At 40.6% G+C, this 19931-nt stretch overlaps 1 protein-coding gene across 7 annotated transcripts in view; it reads right to left on the bottom strand.

Annotated features, from left to right (window-relative positions):
- Positions 1-11212: 11212 nt before the first annotated feature.
- The window catches only part of LTBP1 (latent transforming growth factor beta binding protein 1), a 180164-nt gene continuing 171445 nt past the window's right edge, over positions 11213-19931 (bottom strand). For all 7 annotated transcript variants that reach the window (XM_085055266.1, XM_085055269.1, XM_085055268.1 and 4 more), the window contains 3 exons: positions 16910-17032; positions 13494-13643; positions 11213-12257 (listed from right to left, as the gene is read on the bottom strand). In XM_085055266.1, coding sequence (XP_084911392.1) covers positions 12088-12257; positions 13494-13643; positions 16910-17032 — 443 coding nt within the window. In that variant the 3' untranslated portion in view covers positions 11213-12087. The remainder of the gene's footprint in view (positions 12258-13493; positions 13644-16909; positions 17033-19931) is intronic.

The raw sequence follows: 19931 nt of genomic DNA, 5'->3' as shown, positions 1-19931 counted from the left end.
TAATCTCTAAACACTAAAAATAGAATGTAGGGTTAAAGCAGAATTACTTTCCTCAGTCATTCTGACTTTGCACACTGGAAGAAATTCTCACCTGGTGAGAATTTGCATGGTGTGCAAACTTTCTCACTCCCAGTTTACCATTTCAGTCTTGAGGGCAGTCTGTCTGGAAAGAGATCTTCAGAGTTTTCACTACAGGCTTTGCCCTGGGGATTGATCAGGTAGCTGGTGGAGCCACAGGAGAGCTCAGGGCAGGGTGACAAATTGTTGCTGAGGGCAGATGCTTGTAAAGTGCAGTGAATTTTTCCCATGTCAAAACAGAAGAGATGTATTTTCTCTGACAGTCTCATTTGTACTCCTCCTTATGCATTTGTCTCTAAGACAAACAATGACTGCTCGAGGACATACAGGGTGGCACTGTGGTGGCCAGAACTTGTGGGGATGTGGTTGGTCCCCTGGAATTCAAAGCATCTTGTCTTCACAGTTCATTTACACCCTGTGCCCTGAAAATACATGCATGAAGGCATATGTTACAGACATAAACAAACCCTTTCTTTTCAGTGAGTTCCTGTGTGCAGAGGCAGCTTCTGCAAAGTAAAGAGAATCATGGATTTATCACCACAGAAAACTTAAGACTGAGCTACCACATGGCAGCATGACAAAAGCACTGCATTTGCTGGACATCTTAGAGGGGCTTAACACAAATACTATTGATTTCTACCACAGAGCCACAAAACATTAATTTAGATGCACTGATATGCTTCCCCCATTAGTGCTGATCACTGCATTAGTTCTAGCTCAGCATCTGGCTTTTCACAATTAGGATGGTAAAAATGGTATCCAAATTCCCATGAAATTTGAATACAGAAGTTTTTCAGAACAGCTTTCAAAATAAAAAGCTGAACTACCTGAACCTTCTCCTCTGGTTTTATGCTGCCCCTCCCTTGGGCCACTGAGCAGCATTGTGTAATGCCACTCTTTCCACTGACATCAGTGGGAATGGGTTTGACATAAAGTCAGCATGAGCAGGGCAGCACACTTTACTGCCTGTAATTCATTAAGTAGCTTGAATTCCTTATTGTGTTATTCCTGTCCCTCTTAACTCCTCAGTTCTCTCCTTTTTGCCTTCACATTTCATTGCCTCATGGAATATGTTGCAAACAATTACATAACTTTTCCTGGTAAAAACTATACCGAGGAAGAAACAAAGAACTAGTTTTTATCTTCTGTAGCTCTTGTTTAGTCTACCTGACTGAACACCATAGAAATCACTTGTCTCAGTAATATTGAGTAAATTATAAGGACTTTCCTTTTGACTTCTGATCCTGTTAAACACAGATGGTCTTTCTGGACTGCAGGGTAGGCTGTGGGCCAGATCCTTGGCTTCTACAAATTGGGGTTGCTTCATCAACTTCAGTGGAGTGACACTGATTTGAGCTGTCTGAGGAATCCTGCCAATTGTTTGAATGTGTCTGTGCCAGTTTATAGCAGCTGAGGAGCTGTGAGTTTAAGGACCTTTCTAAGTGTAGCTTATGTACACCCTATAGAAGATGTATTGCTTTTCTTCTCTCTGCCATTCAAGGAAATCATCAAAACACAGACACATCCCAACAGATCTGCTGCTTACAGCCGTGGGGCAAGCTGAAGAACTGTTCATTGTGATCTTAGAAAAAAAGAAGGGAAAACCACAGGTCAGACTCAGGCTGTGGGTCAACATACAACTAGAAGACTGATTGTCTGCCCAGTGTGTTTGTGGCCTCATGAGTTTAGCACAGTTGGGGTCTGTAATTCCTTATGCCATATCCTATGTCTCTGTGCTTTTGATTGGTTGTGTGGTCATGAGGGGAGACCACAAATAGAAGTCCAATTTGTTCTTCACCTACTTGCTTACCAAAACAGAAATACTTTTTTATTTTGTACCTTAAAGAACATGTCTTAAACCTGATGGCAGCATAATAGCGAAGATTAAAGTTAAAACTTCATTTATAAAATATTAAAGTTCTTGAAGTCCAAACCATCTGCACATCCCCATCACCTTTCTCTGTGATTGATTTCTCTACAAACAACTAGGAGTTTAAAGCTTTTAGGGGTGTGGTAACAGCAGGAAATATTATCTCCATGGTATTGACGAGAAAATAGAGTAATTTGCCAAAGGTCTCACAGGAAGTTATACTTTTATTTGGAAAGCTTATGCTGTTTGTTGTTTCTGCTTTTAATATTTCTTTTTTACTTTTTTTTTTAATTGTACTTTGTGTTTCTCCTGTTCCCATTTCAGTAACATCTTTATAGTCAAGTTTCTTTGTGTGCTACTTCTATCCTGCTCAGGGGGTGTGTAATCTGGTTTGCTTGCAGCCAGCTCACGATTTTATGTTATGTTTCCACATGTAAAATTGTCATGTGAGCATCCATGTGTTTTCTTTCCCCGTTGTGAGAAGCTGCTACAAACAACTGCCACATTTCCACACAGTTTGGCAAAACTCTTCTTTGTGCCACCAACCAGCAAAAATGTCAACATTGTTCCTGCAGAGCAGCTGGTGATGTTTTGTTCCAGGAAGGTAAAAGGGGCTACATAAAATTTTGACAAGTTCTTGGACTGTCAGAAGTTATCTCAAACAGGTTTTTCTGTTAATGCCCATCTTTGTGGGTGGTGTCTCTGTGCTCATGACTGCTCAGAATGCCATGCCATTCCAGAAATCCCTGTTTCTGATGGCATCCCATGTTTATACAGAGTGGGCAGCTGCTCTCACTGTTACTAGCATTATCTCATTTATTTGTATACTTTTTCCACCTCTATCCATCTTATTTTCTCATTTGATTCCTCTGCTGAGAGAAAGCCTTTTTTACAGCACTTGGCTCAGCAAGGTGCCTATTTTTGACTCCCAAGCACTATGACTCAAAGGTATTAGTAATGGATAGATGACCTCAGGCAATGCAGTCCTGCACTTCAGCCTTTAGACATTTTATCTTTTCTACTCTTGCATTTATTATAATGCATGTCTTTTAGAATTGAAGTTTCCAAGGAAAAAAGTGAGAAAACACATAGTGATAATTTTTTTCCTCCTTTGTATATAATGTACTAAAGAAAGAGCAATAATGTGTTTTAAAGCTAATGCATCCCTAGCAAAAATACTTCCTACAGGAATCGGTTGATGTTTTCATGGTTGCTAGAAACTCTGTGTACATAATTTTACTTATTCTCAGAGTCAGATATAGATTAGGGAAGAAAATATTTTAAAATGGCTTAAATCTTTCTGCTTTTTGTTTGGCTTAAGGAATTAGGTTGTTATTTACACTAGTTTCACTTTGTTGTAGTTCATTAACCAAGATGAGCTACTTCCCCCATATGTCAGTATGAATTCATTCTCCTGTGGGTTCCTTCGCCATTATGCTAAGAGGCATAACCAAATGATAACCAAACATTTCTGGATTTCAAGATGTTGATTTCCTGTATCTGCCAGAACAGGGGAGACAGGTTAGGTTAAGTTGTGCTAAATGTCATTGTGTGCGTTTACGGAAGGATTGCAGCCCAAGCCTCTTTTCCACCATTTGAAGTAGGGCAGCCTATTCTAAATGGTGTTTTGGGGTATTGCTGTTCAGTTCTTTGTTGGAGTCAAAGTTCTTTGTCGAGTCATGCTGACAAACACATCGTGCTGTTCTGCCAGAGTGGTGGGTTGAGAACCAGAAATCCTACTGGAACCTGCGTGAGGAGGGGAGGTGACTAATTTGCCTGCCACAGGGTGACATTTCTTCCCTGCCAAATCTCTCTCGCTTGCACCTGTCTTGAGAGCAGCTGATTGCTTCAGTCTCCTCTTATCAAAGGAAGAGGAAGAGCTGCTCCACCACAATTCCCGTCAGGTGCAGTGATAGCTGTCACCTCCTGGCTGCTCCTGGCTGACCTCACCGCGCCCCTGAGAGCCCTCGGGGACAGGGCTAGTGGCACACAGAGAGAGTCCCGAATCATGAGCTTTATTCTGTGACATCAAGGATCACAGTGGAGGTCTGTTTTGTTATGTTGGGAAGATGGGTGTCTGTTTCTTTTTTTTTATTTAGGAATTGTTCCAGAGCAGTTAATGCTTTCCCTATCTCTGTGTCCTGCCATGTGTGAGCTGGATTTACATGAGCTAGAACAGCTGTTCTCAGCCTGGGGTAGGAATTTTGTTAGGCAGGGACATTAAACAGTTTATTTTTCATGCATCAGGAAGAGCCTTCAGAGTGTTAGTCAGCTGGACTTGCTAGGTGACAACTTCTACCTTAGGCTAATGGCTGTTTTAAAAATAGCCATTGTTAACTTAGCTGCTCTGTGGGAAAGTCTCAATTTCTAGCTGTGTTTATGCTGATTTTGGGCTCAGGCTTTTCGGTTCCGGTTGTGGTCTTCTTTTTCCGGGGCTTCCTGTTTCTCCCGTTGCAGAAACACAAATTCTATCTTCTTGGAGCTATTTCTTAAGACCCGTGTTTGCCTCCAGGAGCTGGGGCTTTTCTTACCATTCCTTAAAGGAGAGCAGTGCGGCACTGCAGGTGCTGCGCTGACCTCTAGTGACAGTCAGGAGGACAGAAAGTATCTCTGCTGTTCAAACCCGCGAACAGCAGCTTGTCTCGGAGCATCGCTGTTCCTGCAGTGTTCAGCCCAAACAAATCGTAAGGGCTTAATATCTCCTACTGTATATCCAAGCCTTTAAAATATTTGCTTAAATTTCTGTCCAGCTGTTGAACTGCTGGTGTTGTATGCAGATCTTCTGCCGGTTGTGCAACGGCAGAATTCTATTAACTTTTATGAATACTTACTAATTACAAAATGAGTAAAATTTGCAAGCTGATGATACTCCATTCCTTTTATGATCCTATGATAAAATGCTTTATATGAAGACAACTCAACCATCGAAACCCAGAGCTTAAAAAGTTTGTTTTGACTCTTACAATTTGCCTTTTAATTACGTTAGTCCATATGTCTTGTTGCCAACAGAGGAGTTGGAAATGTTCAGTGAGATACTACTTGTTTTGAAACACAGAAATTATTAATAATTATTAATTATTAGAGTTCCTAAATAGCAAATGTCTCTGGGGTTGCTAGATCTCTTTCAAAAAGTTTTAGACACTTCATTCCTCACAGTTCAGAATTATTTAAATTTTTTAAATTTTGAGATGTTAAAAATCACTGTTGTTTATGAACTGGGAGCAGAATTACTCTCTGTGTGAGTCACTGAAGTCAGTTGAGTGCACCAAAAATTGAGTTGCACCAAAATTATGTGGGACAATATTCATATTAACAGATACTGCCAACTGTACTAGGACAGAAGAATGAAGAGATGGCAGTGGAAATCAGAGGGAACTAAACCAGAGCCATTAGAGTTATAAAGGAATTGCAGTGTGAGAGCGATGATGCAGAGACCTTTTGTTTGGCCTGCCCTGGAGACTGGCAGATCATGTGCCAGAGACTCTTGCTCAAGGTCCTTGCCCTTGAGCCCTGGATGCTCCTGGGTATGTGGGACCTGCTTTGAGTTAGGTGTTTAGACAGGGAAAATACCCCTAATGTTAGATTCTCCTAGATTATTGTCCTTGGTATACACATTTTCAAGTGTTTTGTTAGGTCTCAAATATGGTAGATGTGAGGTTTTTAGCAAATGCTCAAACATAAACCAAATTTTACTGGATGAGGTAAGGGCTATTTTGGCTAAAAGTAGTTATTGCTGCCTTCTGGTGGAATAACCCAATACCAGAACCATTACCAGATGTGAAATGAAATATATGTCTGAACACACTACGTATTGTTTCAGTCAACAGGGAAATCCTTAAAAGCTCCCTATCATCTGCTACAATGAACCAACATTGCAATCAGTAATATAATTAATGTAGGTCCTTTTTTCTTTGCAGCTTTACAGAATTTCAAAAGAATATTTCTCTTTTGTTAAAAAAAAAGGCTAATCATGAGCAAATGTGAATGAAGTTCCATGTTCATTCAGCTCACTGTTGTGCAAAGCAAAGGATTTCCCTTTCCTGTCTTATTTTTGAAACTTCCTTATTCCATGTTTGCTGTTCAGCTCAGTTTGGTGATGCTGCAGGCCAAAGAACACATTCATTGCTAAAGGCATGTTTGAAATGTCTTGCTTATGGCAAAAGGACAGAGACCATGTCCCATCTCCCTGGGTAGTTTTGTTGGCTTGGTGGTGGCTTCTATTCCTGTGAGGAGAGGGATCACTGTGAGGGAAATGATCAGCTTACCTTGGCGGAAGCTTTTCCCAAGTACCGGATAGTAGCTATCCATTTCACCACATGCCAGATCTTTATTTAGAGACTGAAAACTATTTTGTGATCCTCAATGCCAATGAACAGGAAGGATGGGGTGCATGGGATGCTGAGCCTGTGGATCATGAGCAAATGACAGGATGTACTGGAGGCAAAATAGCAAAAGTAGGACTTCAGTGCAGACTGGGCCTGGAAAGGGATATCAAATGGAACAGAAAGTGGGGAATGCCCCTGTGGCCAGGGCTGAGCTGGATGGCTGCCTGCAGCAAGGAGGACAGGTGTGGATCCTGAGAATGGCACCCACTCTCAAAATCACAGGGACTATCTAGATGACAGTAAAGCTGCATTCAGTTTTAGTGAAAGCAGACAATATCCTGCTGGGGATTTTGGAAAAGGTCTTACCCACTCTTCCAAGCAGCTACTGCCTGCATGAGAAGTGGCAGAAATTGAACTTTTAATGTGAAAGAAATAAAAATCTGCTTAGCTGCACTCAAAAATTGTCTGCCAGAGACATTCCTCATTAAACACACATGGTGGGATTTTTTTCAAAAGAGCTTGGCACAGGCTTTTCCCTGCTCCCACTGGAATCCATGTAGGTGCCACAGGTTTCAGTGGGAGGAGAGCTAAATCAATATGGAATGCTTTGGAAAAATGCAGCTCAGAATGGATCCTGGCAGCGTGAGTAGATAGGGATTGGAGGTGATGCTGAAATTGTCACGTAGAAATTTTCCATGCTGGCTAGCTTTATACTCTCCATCCTCCTTGGTTCAGAGCTAATGGAAAGCAGTGTGTGGCAAAGCATGACTTGAGGGGAAGCGAAAGTCAGTGTTGAGCAAAATAAGAATATCCTAATTTCCTCCCTCCTCTGTGTCTTCTGTCAGGACAAAAACTGCGGAACTTCCCTTCTCCCCGAGGTTGCCACTTAACTCTTCAAGAACATAGGGGTTAATTGCAAGCAACAGCACACCTTGTGCATAATGCTCCTTCTGGATGGGATTCTCCTGACATGGGCTGAGCAGGTTGGTGCTCTATTTCCTCCAAAGTGCATCTGGCACATGCTCAGGTGTGGGAGAAGAAGGGGAGGAGGTCATGCTCCCTCTGTCCTGTTCCCTATCTCACATAAGGATAGGTAACAGAGGCTGCTGTGCTGACTCACAGGCTAGTCTCATGGAAAAATGGAGCTTGGAAGAGACCTCTGGAAGCCCCTAATGCAATCTCCTGCCTTGGACAGGGCAAACTTCAGAGTTCAGTAAGGTTACTCAGCTGCTGAGGCACAGCAGTACAGTCTCTGATGTAGAGAGAAAAGAAAAAAATGATCACAGGCCTCAGACACATCTGGGACAAAACATGCAGCCTGAAGACTGTCAAATTATCTATCTGGTGATCCAATGGTCTTGAAGGAAACCTGACATAGTTGACATCCTGCATTTCTTTGCTTTATGTCATTCTTTCCCCACCAGGTAGTAAAATCACTTATTAATGTAGGTTGTCACAGGATAATCCTGTTTCATTACATGTTCTCTTGTTGGCACATGGGCACTGACATGGTAAAGGTTGGTGAACGGTGGGGTGGTGTTTGGGTTCAAGATCTTGCACAGCTGTGGAGGTGGTGCCCCAGATGGGTCCAAATTTTTCAGTCCTTCTGTTGTGTGAGGTTATTCCTGCAGCTACAGCAGGGACTGTAGCCCAGTCCTGTAGCAGCTGCTGTTACTCTCACAAGGTGAAATCATCACTCATTGAGAAGCCTTCAGCAAGTGGCTGATTTTCCTCATTCACTCAGTTATTCTGCTCTCTTTTGGACACATCTCATTCAGCTTCCCTAGGTAAATTTCAGACCTTCTGATAGAAAAAGCTATACAAATACCAAATAATCACAGAATCAACCAGGTTGAAAAAGACCTCTGAGATCATTGACTCCAACCTATGATCAAACACCACCATGTGAACTGTACCATGGCACTGAGTGCTACATCCAGTCTTTCCTTAAACACCTCCAGGGACAGTGACTCCACCAGTCATGATCTCAGAAGTGCACAGTAGTCTCTGTTACACACAGCAATTTGCCCCTTCTTTGCTTGAATGTCTCCTTAATAACTCCCTTGGCCTGCCTGGTGTTAAAAGAGGCCCCAGCAAGCACAAATTGCCCTTCAAAGTGGGTGGCATTGTTAAAAGAACAATACTGTAGTGTCTTCTAGAGGCAGCAGCGGGGTTTCTAATTTTGCTGTGCACTCTGAAGGAATGCACTGTGGTTTAATTGCTGCTCAGATCAGGCCTGTGACATGCTCTAATTGGGTCTGTCACCTTTCTTTTTGAGGAATTAACAAAGTGCCAAAGCCAGGAGCCCCTCTCCTGCCAAACTCAGATTCAACTACCATGAGGGTAAGGATCAATGTGAGCTAATAGGTCATGACAACCCCTTTGGTGCCTTTAGCATTTTAGGACTTCCCTTACTCAGAAATTCACTTGAGTGTGTCAGTTGCCACTGACTAGCTGAATATTTGTCATGACTGCGAGTTCTGTCTCTTGGATCCAAATGATCAGTCCAGCTGTGAGAGTCTTTTCCCAAAGAATGTTAATGTTCACTTTGATAGTTTTAACACTGGCTAATTTTTTCACTGAATAGCATCCCAACATGGAAGTATCTGTTCATATCAAATATCTTTCTAGCTGAAACACATGTAACTCCAGTTCCTCAGTAACTTCATTGTCATTAACACAGTAGCATTAAAAGAGAACTAGCAGAATTCAGTTCTAACACGTCACCAATTTTATTTTTTGTAGCAAGGAAATGTCTGCCTGAAAAACAACTGATTTTTTTTTTAGAGGATCCATATGGATGTATAAAATATTGGTGCCATTTGGTATAAATTGTAATCAGTTCCAGATTCTGCTGTACTCAGAAACTTGAATCATGGAATTGTACGTGGTGGTTTCTGCATTTTGAGGGCTCTCACCTAAACCACAGCTCTTGTAACAACTAAAATGGGTACACCCATGGTGTCCAATCCCTTGTCTCAATCATGTTAAGAAAATGTTTGTTTAACTATGAATCAAAATTGTATTCCTAAGCTCTGCAGCTTTCCAGGTGAAATGACAGAACCAGCCTTGCTACACTGGGGCAAAGTAGGTGGGCTCCAGAGGCTGAATTTCACTTAATTCCTTCAATTGTGGTTCCTTTGTCAAAGCAATTCAGAAGGCCTGGAGCCAGGCAATGCGGAATACTAAGCACTGGGATGTAAGAGGGATTTAGGCTGCTTGGTCTGCTTTTGGCTCCCTGTGTGTGTTTTAAGGCATAATAGAGGTACAAAGAGGTAGAAGGGAAAGGCACAAGCAGCAGAGTCTGCTGCCTGCTTATACAATGTCTGTGATTGACAGAAGTGTGGCTGTGATGAGGACATGGCTACTGAACCAGCAGAATACTTCAAGCTCCATTCAGGGCTTGGGTCAACTGCTGCCCTCTTGAATTAGGCAGGGGAGAGGCAACTGTCAGCCTGTCCTGGCACCCACACCTGCAAACTGGTGCTATCTGTGTGTGGATTGATGGAGTATTGGGATGCTGAAAATCTGAGGTTGGGGTGCCAACTGCAGTGGCAGCCTGGGGCCTAGGATGTCTTACAGAGCTGAACACAGCTGGTTTCTGAAGCAGGAGGAGGTGGGAATCAGCAGAGCACTGTCTTATCTATGAATTTTCATGGTGGCTGAGAGCAGCCCAGGGCTCATCCTGAACCCAGTGGAGGGTTGTAACTGTGACCTTGCTCTTTACTAAGATCAAAGGATTAACCTTAAGCAGGACAGCTAAGAGCTCTTTAGTTACAGCATTCACTAATAAGACTAGATCTTCCTTCCTTCTTCCTTAACCACAGCAGGCAAAAGCAAGAATTATTTTTTGTGTGTGTGTAATTACAGACCAGCTCCAGTGTTTGTAATCTACCTCTTTCTGACTGGAAGAATGACTGGCCCTCCACCCTCTCCTGCCTAATTCTAAAAAACTCAAGAGAGTTGGGCACTTTGCAAAGAATCTCATCCCTAAAGATCCCTCTTCCCAGAGCTTTACTGACAATGTTTTATGTATTTTAACACAGAATCAGACCTTAAACTTACACTGTCTCCACTAGTCTTAGGGCCAGGTTCCAGCAGACAGAGAGAAGGGTCCTGGGAAGGACACAAGCTTCTGCACGTTGACAGTCACATAGACTTTAGTAAGATCTACTGTAGTGTGCAGAACTGAAAGAGATACAACTTGTGATATTTTTGGTTCAGTGGCTGACTTGAATACTGGAAAACAAATTTTATTCAGTATCAAAACAAATATTTATCTTTTTTTGGGGTGAAATGAAAAATAATAAACTAATTTTTGGACAATTTGACTGAATTTGACTCATTTTTTAAAATCTCATGTTATCCTTCTTTTAATGCAAGGCATGTCTAAAAGACACAGCAAAATGTTTTATTTGAAAAGTATCAAAAGGACTTGTTTCAGGATTTCTGAAACACTTTCACTCTGGCGAGGGTCAAAGTGAAACGTCTGTCAGTCTCCTAATCTCTTTCTCTCTTTCCACTGAAAAATAAGAGCTGATGGGAAGATACAGTTCATCAAGAAAAGGAAATTCTCCCTTCTCTTCAGTATTTCTAAAAAGCAGGCCATCATACTGTAGAGTCTTATTTGAAGATTTAGTGGGAAACATGCCTAAACCAGGAAAGAAGAAAAATTCCATGGGAATCAGCTTCCAAGTCAAACAGTTTCTGTAGGTCTGTGTTTGAAATCTTCCCCCTGGAAGCCTAACTTAAGGCATTAACTAATTCAGATTCTGGTCTTATTAAAACAGCATGAGAAGGAAAAACCAGCCAGACAACTCCCTAAGACTATTGTAATGTAAATTAAATCTAGTACTGTAAACACCTGAGGGTTGATTCTGGTAAAACAAACATATAAAAAATAAAGGGGGGGGGAAGAAACCACAATTAGTAAATAGTGTTTCTTTTCTAAAAAAAAGGTGATTTTATTGAGTTTTAATATACAGCTTTAATATGTTAGGGTAATCATACAAGATCTCTCTTGTGTTCAATTTACACATTACAATAGAGATGTGAGCTAAAATCTTTTGGTTTCATGTACAAAAGGAATCCAATGTTGTCCACTAGCAGCTTTGAACTTGGCAAGAAAGGTTCTAAAGACTTTAAGTGCAGTAACAACCATACAGGATACAAAATGAATATAAGGACTTTTCGCCAAGGTATATAAACATTTGAAAACAAATGGTGCCTGCTCCACAGGGCAGACAGCTAGCAAATTTAAAAAAAAAGTCACTGACCAATGTTCCAGAGAAGGAGGAGCATCACCCTGTGTAACGGTTCTTATAAAATGGACTAAGAATATCTGTATCATAGAATTTGTACTGATCATAAAAAAAAGGTCTGAAAAGTAACAGTAGGCAAGGAAATGAACAATCAAAAAAAATGACATAGTAATATAAAATATTTTCATCACTATTTAAATGCCAAATTAATCAAGCAATAGTAAAAAATAATCCAAAACAAAACAACAAAAAAAACAAAGCTCTTCTGTTTAAAATAACAGCACTGTTTTTGATTATTTTCAAAGATTTTTTTTTTTATGAACACACTATATACTTGGTTGTTTCTTTCATACAGAGCAATGTGTCCATTTGGTCTGTCACTTCAGTGAAGCTGATAAACAACCAACCCATCATGTCTCACCTTTGACACATTTTAACGCTTTTCTCCCCTTTTGTTTGCTAGTCTGGTGCCTTCTCTTCTTGAGTTAAATACTTTTCTTCCTTTTCTTTATACAGTGCAGAGTATATGGGCTTAGGATATGGAGATTTTCCTCTACTCCAGTTCACTCTCTGGTTCTGAGTTCAGTGGTGTGCAGTAGTTTGGTTTGTCTGAAGGCACATACCCAGGGAGACACAAACATTTGTACGACCCTTCCGTGTTAATGCATTTGGCATTCTTGCAGAGGGACATCCTGTTGTTCAGCTCGTTGCACTCATTCACATCTGCAAAAGGAGACATCAAAAGACATATACTTAAGTCTGGTGTGTAGGTAATACTCATTTATTTCCAGCAATGTCAGCGTTCCACAATCTGCATGAATGCCCTGAGAACTTTTTTTTCAGTTCCGACTGGGTGGAATCAGGCTGGGTCAAAAGCTCTAAAAGATGAATTGGGAAGAGGTGAAAGTTTTCATAAAGGGCCTTAAACTGTTAGATTACCTCGTCCAAATTTAGCCTAGCTGCACAACAAAATTAAATCACCACCTACAGCTGGGGTTTTTTTTGATGACTGAAAAGTGATATTTAAGAAAACTCAAAGTTCTTAGCATAACATCTGCACTTCAAACAATTGAATAGTTTAGGAGCTGCTGGTGTTGTCAAATGAATAGTTTTGAGGAGCAAACTAGCTGCACTCAACATCAAGCAGCATTGGCCTGACATACACAGCAGCCACACCTTTTCTTGCTAAGGAGGCCAGCTTGCTATAAAGTCCTCCAGATTAAAAAGCACTTAGGCACCTTCTCATCATAGAGCTGGGAGATCTCTGCTCTGTGTCATGAAGCATAATGCTAAACAAGGTTAGTGCAGACCTCAAACTGAAATAGTCACACTATTTCTACTGGGCTTTTACACTGAGGGGTGGTTGTTTTGCTTCTTCTCACTGACATTTGCTGTTCCCATGTTTAGTTGTTTCAATTGAAGATATAGATGTCTTGTTTAGCAAACTTGCAGGTTTACTAGTTTGAGAGTGAATTGTTGAATCTCTTGACTGTTGAAATCAGTGAAAATCAGGGACCAAACTTCACCAGGTGGTTACCTGCATATTTAGGCAATCACTCTCAATCCACTCTAGAAATCCATTCTAAAAATCCAGTTCTAAAATCTCTCTTACTATTGAAGAACATTCGGTCAGTATATTAGAGTTAAATTCTTGATATAAGTTTAAGCTTCATTCCACAGATGTGTGTCTGCTCACTTCTAATCTCTTAACAGAGCACAGCTGCAATGACCAAGATGAACTGAGGGAGTCCAAGATATTTTTGTGACAATAATTGCTGGCCTTTGTAATAAATAAAACCAAGCTGGCAACTTTAATACAATTCAGATATCATCTCCAATCCCTTTGTTGCAGGGCTCCTTAGGTCAAATGACTGAGTAAACTGACAGACTAACAGGAGATAACAGGTGATTTAACAGGTGATTTAACAGGTGATTTAACAGGTGATGTGCTATCCTCACCAACACAAGTCATTTTGGCCATGTCCAGGTGATAACCATCAAAGCAGTCACAGGTGTAGCCTTCCTGGACTCTTACACATCGGCCATTTTCACATCCATTCAGAATACCACATTCCTCTGCTTGTAGCTCCTCAAAGCTGTTCAGGAAACCTGGGCAGAGAAAGAATTGCAAAGAAGTAAGTCACAAAGCTATTGAATCAGTATACCCAAGTATATAGTAAGAGTCTGAAATTCTCTCAGAAGTTTACTGGAATGTGACTTGACTTTGCAGAAAATAGGTCAGCTTTAGCAGAGCTGCACCATCTGGAGTTTTAAATGCACCAGAAAAGTGCTGTGATATGTTTCAAGATGGAAACTAAATAACTTGGTTAATTCAAGTTTTGTGTTGAAAACCTGTGATTTTTTTGGTAGTAATGGAAACTTCATAATTTTGTTGTATATTTTATAAAGGATAAAGCAGTGTTTTCTAAATAGCACCTTTTATTTCAATTGTTATGTGGATCAGCCTTTAAGGAAACAACTGGTAGTGTAATTTGGGATAAAATTTCTTAATACAGTATTCTAGAAAAATAAGGGGTGTGTGTGTCTGTGTGTGTAGAGGGGTAAGAGATGCATTATAATTTACCTAGAAGAAAACATATTAAAAAAATCAATCCCAGCTGCCATAAGGAAAATAAGAAGAAATCAGAGACTGCTTTCCTGTTGTGGTTTTGGTTAACAACCTTTTGGCTTGTGCTTCAGCGACTGGTGCCAGTACAAATACCTATAATCTACCAGTTGTTCCTTGTCATAATTCTAGATGGTGAGCAGTCAAAGCTCAAAGAGTTGAGCTTTTTTTCCCACCTCTTATACAAAGAGTTGTCTTTGTATTCAGTGGTTTGTACAATGCTTTTTGTACTCCCTGCCTTAGGGCTTTTGTGACACTTATGCTTTTATGTATAAGGAAGGATTTATACTTACAAAATTATTTTACATTTTTACATGTTCAGAGATTGTCTCTAGGATTGAACTGCTCCTGGAAATCCTAAGTTTTTTTTCACTATGTTTCTGCTCATGGAGCAGTGATGTAACAGGACTGCAGATGGCAGCCCATCACATCAAAAAGACTTCTGTGGAAAAAGCTGAGAACATTTTGAGTCATAAGCTTAACAGTATAGTGAATATATAGAGGGGAAATTGGAGCTAGAGTGGAATAGAGTAGGATATATCTCCCCATCTGTCCCACAACATGCAGTGGCTCCATCAACAAGCCATCAATTTATTGAGAAACTGTTAACTGATTTATATTGCAACAGCTGTGATATGTATATTTGCTAAGCTACCTAGGAATATGAATTTCTCCCTTCCTTATATTTTTTTCCTCTTGTCTTATTTACTCCACCCTGTTTTGGTCCTTGAGGCCCTCTTTTCTATTGACCTGCTTTTGCCTTTCCTACTCTGCCCTTTCCATATCATCCTCCATTTATCTTCCATACTGCCATTTCCACTCCCCCTCTCTTTGACTATAAATATTATTCTTATCCTGTATTTTCTAGCACAGTGGGCTTCTTAGTAAGGATCATATACACTGAGTAGATTTTGGAGATGCTGAACAGAGAACGTGACGTAAGTACTTGCTGGCATATGTCACACCTCAAGAACATATATAACCCAGAGGATGTATACAAGTGTACATTAAGTGGGAAACATTGCAGTTTTGTTCATGAGCCTTGTAAATCACTTCTCAGTGCAGTAGTATTGAGGATATTGAGCACCATCATGATATAAGTAACCAAGTTTCATTACTTGCTGGAGTCCTCTGACAGAGCTTGCAGAGGGCTCAGGAGAGACCTTTAGAGTAAAGACCTTTACTAATTTATAAAATATTACTGGGAAAGGGAAAGATGTCCCCCCAAATACGCAGATACTTTTTAAATAAAGAAAAGACATAGAGTAAGACACTTATTAGACATAGAGTCTATATGTAGGCATATATGCATGTGCATCAACATATGTACACACATATACACATATTTTTTCTCTCCCTCTCTCCCTCATAAATACAGTAAGTTGTAATTTTAACTAGCTAAAACTATAATATTTATCACTCACAACAAGTTATATTTCACAAAATATACTTCAGAACAGCTGGATGTGACCTGTATTGTAATTCTAAGGTATGTATTTGCTTCTGTAGAAATTGACTGCACAACATCAAATATTGCACTGAAGTACATGGCCCTGCCATGGGATGGGAGGTATTGTTGTATTCCTCTCACAACCTGCAGCAGGATTGGGATCTTGAAGTCTCTGATGCCCTAAACAGGATGCCCCATCTGATTCAGTGATAGGATGGGAGCAAGAGCTATGAGCCCTTAAGCCTCTGTCCCTAAGAGGTTGGAACTAGATGACCTTTAAGCTCCCTTTCCATTGAAGCCATTCTATGAAGTTGTATCAGCTGTGGATTCAAAACTTTGCACACTTTATCATATTAATTTACCACTGCTTATACCTTGTGAAATGCTTCTTTTCAGATTAACAGTACATTAACATTGCTTACCCATCATAATTCTGGGTTTTTCATTTTCAAAACTACTGTAATCAGTAGTTTTCAGCTGTGTGATATTTCAATTAAACATCAACACTTAAGTAATGCTGACTGGGGAAGAGCATAGTGGCAACATGCAGGCCATACATATGTAAAGCACGAGAAGTTACAACGTCCTTCTGATACTTCCACCTTTCTTCTCCGAAACTGTGATAAAATATTCTGGACCTGTACAGGATGCCTGATTTTGAGAAAGATGCTGAAATCTGTAAGCATTCCTTTCCTACTAGTCTCAACCATGAGCTGGGCCAGACCCAACACAAAGAGCCCTGCTATTCCCCAAGTACAAACAAGATGCTGTGTACAGCCCCTCACACCCTGCTTGGCAGGCTACACATATGTGTATTCTCTGATCACACTGTGCTGTACATTTTCTCTGTTGAGCAAGAATGACTTGCATGCTCTCCTTTCACCCATACAAAGTCTGCTGGGAAATCATGGAAAGATGAAGGGTTTTTTTTTTCCTTTAAATTAAACACACTCTGGAGAAATCTGTCCCATGCTCCAAAGGAAAATTGATTTGTGACAAAGAAAATTGGCAATCCTTTTGACCTTGAGCTGTAAAACTGTTGGTAAACACAAATTTAGTACACTTGGCACAAACTGTTTCACTAGATTAAAAATTAATTGTACTCTGAGCCCAACTGGACTCATACAAACCTGGCTCTTGAATTGGAACACCTGACTGAAAGCTTAGTGCCACAGGAATAACTAAAGCATAAATAGGCCACATCACCCAGGAGCAGAGAAGAATGAAACAGGCTACAGGGAAACAACTGAAGTTACAGCCTCATTTCAAGTCTTTTACATAAGAGAGAATCTTGCTTACGGTCATCGACGAAGTATGGATTAGTTTCTGGAGTGTAGTGCTCCTCAAAGTCGACTAAAGCATCCTGTCCATATGGCCGTCGAGATCCTGGAACAGGAATGTTGCACAGCTGGGCGTAATCCTCTGAGGGGGGAAAGAAAATAGGATATAAAAGTAAACACACTTGTAACACAGGCTGCATTACATTAGTCCCAGTGAGATGTGGTTCATATTTGCTGGAAATAAACTTATCTTCCTAGAAAAACCATAAATCTGCAGAAAAGAAAATTTCCAGAAAGCATTCTCTCTTCAACAAGAATGCCATTAAAATGTTAATGAGCCAACTATATACTATTAAGTAATAATAGGGGTAACACCAGGGATAGATTTGAGTCAATAATTGTACAAAAAGTTATAGGTCAGGTTCTTCTGGTCTGCATGGGAAGCAAGAGCAGAGGGATGCTGTGTATCCCACTGCTAATGCACTTCTCTCCAGGGCTATCTCTGTTTACACTCCTCGTTCTGTGGAACATCCCAGACCATCACGGCTGCTAGCAGAAGCCTCCCCAAAAGAAGTAAATTGGGGCAGGTACAGCCAATATTTCTGGCACTGTCAGCCAACCTGCAGAAATCAGACTGAAAAATACTTCTAAAATAGCCCACACTTATCTACAAACCATATCTTCAACACACAGGCTTAAAAGTATGAATGCTTTCAAATTCTCCTTAGCTGTGAACCGCAAAGGCCATGGGGAAATGCACAAGAGAAGTAGTTACACTGATTTTGTGCCTCTCTCTAATAGCTAGACTACCCAAGTTGAAGCAGACCAAAGCAATTCTCCATTTTAGGTGTCAGAGTCCATGTTTGAAATGCTTATGCAGAGTTTGATTCTTTCATAAATCAAATAAAAATTGTGTCAACTCTGTTTCCATTACCCTTTACTAAAACACATGCAATACAATTTATTTTAAAATAGAAATATTGTTAAAATACAGCAACCCAGGTGCTCCTTTACTGTTGCTACAGTCTATTTAGCATCTGGTTCTGTGAAGATTGCCTGGTGTTCTGAGAATCAGGCAGAGAAAGGACGGGAAAGAAAAACCACCAGAAGAGAGGGAGGAAAAAAAGCCCTAAGCAGATACAAAATCCAAGAACTGCAGATGGTTAGAGAGCCAGAAACCTCATGCTGTGTAGAACTGTCCCAGACAGCAAATAGTTGGATAAATCCAGACTGCCTCTAGACAGTGCAGAGCACAGCCCCACTTGCTGTCCAGCACTGTAATTTTATTTTTACAGGTAGTATCTCCTCCCCCTGGAACGATTTTATTCTGTACTCAAAAAACCAGTGTTCAAAAAGTCTGTTTGAGTTCTGTGGTCAACAGCTTGGCCCTTGGAGAGCACAAGATGGTGCAGTACGGGCAAAGCACATCCAGAGCTGCCATGGTTGCCAGTCCAGGTCTGCAGCATGAAGTCCCCAGAAAAATTACAAATCATTGTAAATCCCACCACCTTCTGCTTCAAGAGCAAGGTGGCTTCCTTTGAAGTATGTCCTCCAGAATATATTTAAATACAGTAATAAAATTCAAACAAGACCCTTCTCTCCCAGAGGACAAAGTGCACTACCCCAGAGCAAAATGTCAGGGCACAGGAAACAAAGGCAGCACAGGAAAATACATGGCATATAGCAAATGTTACTTACATCCCTGACCGTACAGCTTCCCACTGAGATACTGTGACCATGAGCATAGTTTTAAGGGCTGTCATAGGACCAGAAGCACCCCATTCTTTCTTGCCCACATCTAACCCCAGATTAACATCCATGCATGGAGACAGCCAGGTTATAATCTCAGAGCAACTCCTTCGTTCATATGTGCACACAGGAAAGCTGTGCAGAATAGAAAAAGCACTTTCTCACAGATGCCCACAAATGTTCTTGGCAAAGGAAATCTGTGTTCTACCACAAAATATTAATTCGTCTGGCTTGTGTGGAGGAAACCATCACGTAAAAACAGTCAGTGAAAGGCAAAGGGACAAGACAAGCAGGTCTTAGGGATCACTGCTTCTTCCACATGAATGTGATCTGATGGGAAGGACTGAACAGAACCTGGATGCTGGCTCCCCAGATTACTCAGTGCTAATTTTGTCATTAGTGATATTAGCAGAATAAACCATGTTTTAATTCTGCAGGAGGCAGTTGGAGCATTTGAAAATCTGGAGATCTAGAGCTCTCATATACAGGAGAGATGGGTAGTTTGAAGACTGTGCAAGATTATTTCATACTGCATGTTTGCCAATGCAAAGTTGCTGATTATGTAAAGAAGAATAAAGAAATGTTGACATTAAAAACTTGTTTCCTGCCCCTCTGGTCCCTTAAAAATCAAATTCTGAATGTCTGCATTTTTAGGTCTCATACCTATAATTACCTATAGTACTCTCTTAATACTGTATGTTCTATTTAGCTGTCCAAGTAGTGTAGACTAAATCTCTTGTCTTTTATAATGTGTTGATTCTGTCACTAGGTGTTCAGACAATAAATCCAAGGGGAGCAACAGCAACTCACCTGAGAAACTAACAGTAGAACTTCAGGACCAGTAACAATGGTAAGTTATCTATTCCAGTAAGTTATCTATTCTACCTTCCTCAGCTTGTCTTCTTTTCCTTTTTAAAAATTTTTTAAATTAAATTTTTCCCCCAGGGAAGAAGAGGGTGGGCAGAGAGCAGAGTACAAGCACTGAAAGATATATAGGGGGCCACATTCTGGAAAGATCATGAGAGCTGATGTTTTGAAATAAGGTAGACTTGAGACTTGGATGCCTGACAGAAATGAACCCATCAGAATGCCCCTGTGGAGGATAGAACAAGTTACAGCAATGACACTTTCTGTTGTTTTAAACTTTTCCCCTTGCTATGCTATGTTCCTACAGTTCAAATTAAAAATAATGTATTTCGGGTCACTGTACTGTGTGCTGGTCACGGTTTTCCAGGCTAGGGAACTAAATTAGCAGAGTGCTGTAAGATTTGTGGGTGAAAGCATGACTGGTG

Source organism: Lichenostomus cassidix, chromosome 3, assembly GCF_008360975.1.
Source record: "Lichenostomus cassidix isolate B80296 chromosome 3, HeHo_3.0, whole genome shotgun sequence".
In the NCBI taxonomy this organism is placed as follows: domain Eukaryota; kingdom Metazoa; phylum Chordata; class Aves; order Passeriformes; family Meliphagidae; genus Lichenostomus; species Lichenostomus cassidix.
This window is presented reverse-complemented; position numbering and strand designations above follow the sequence as displayed.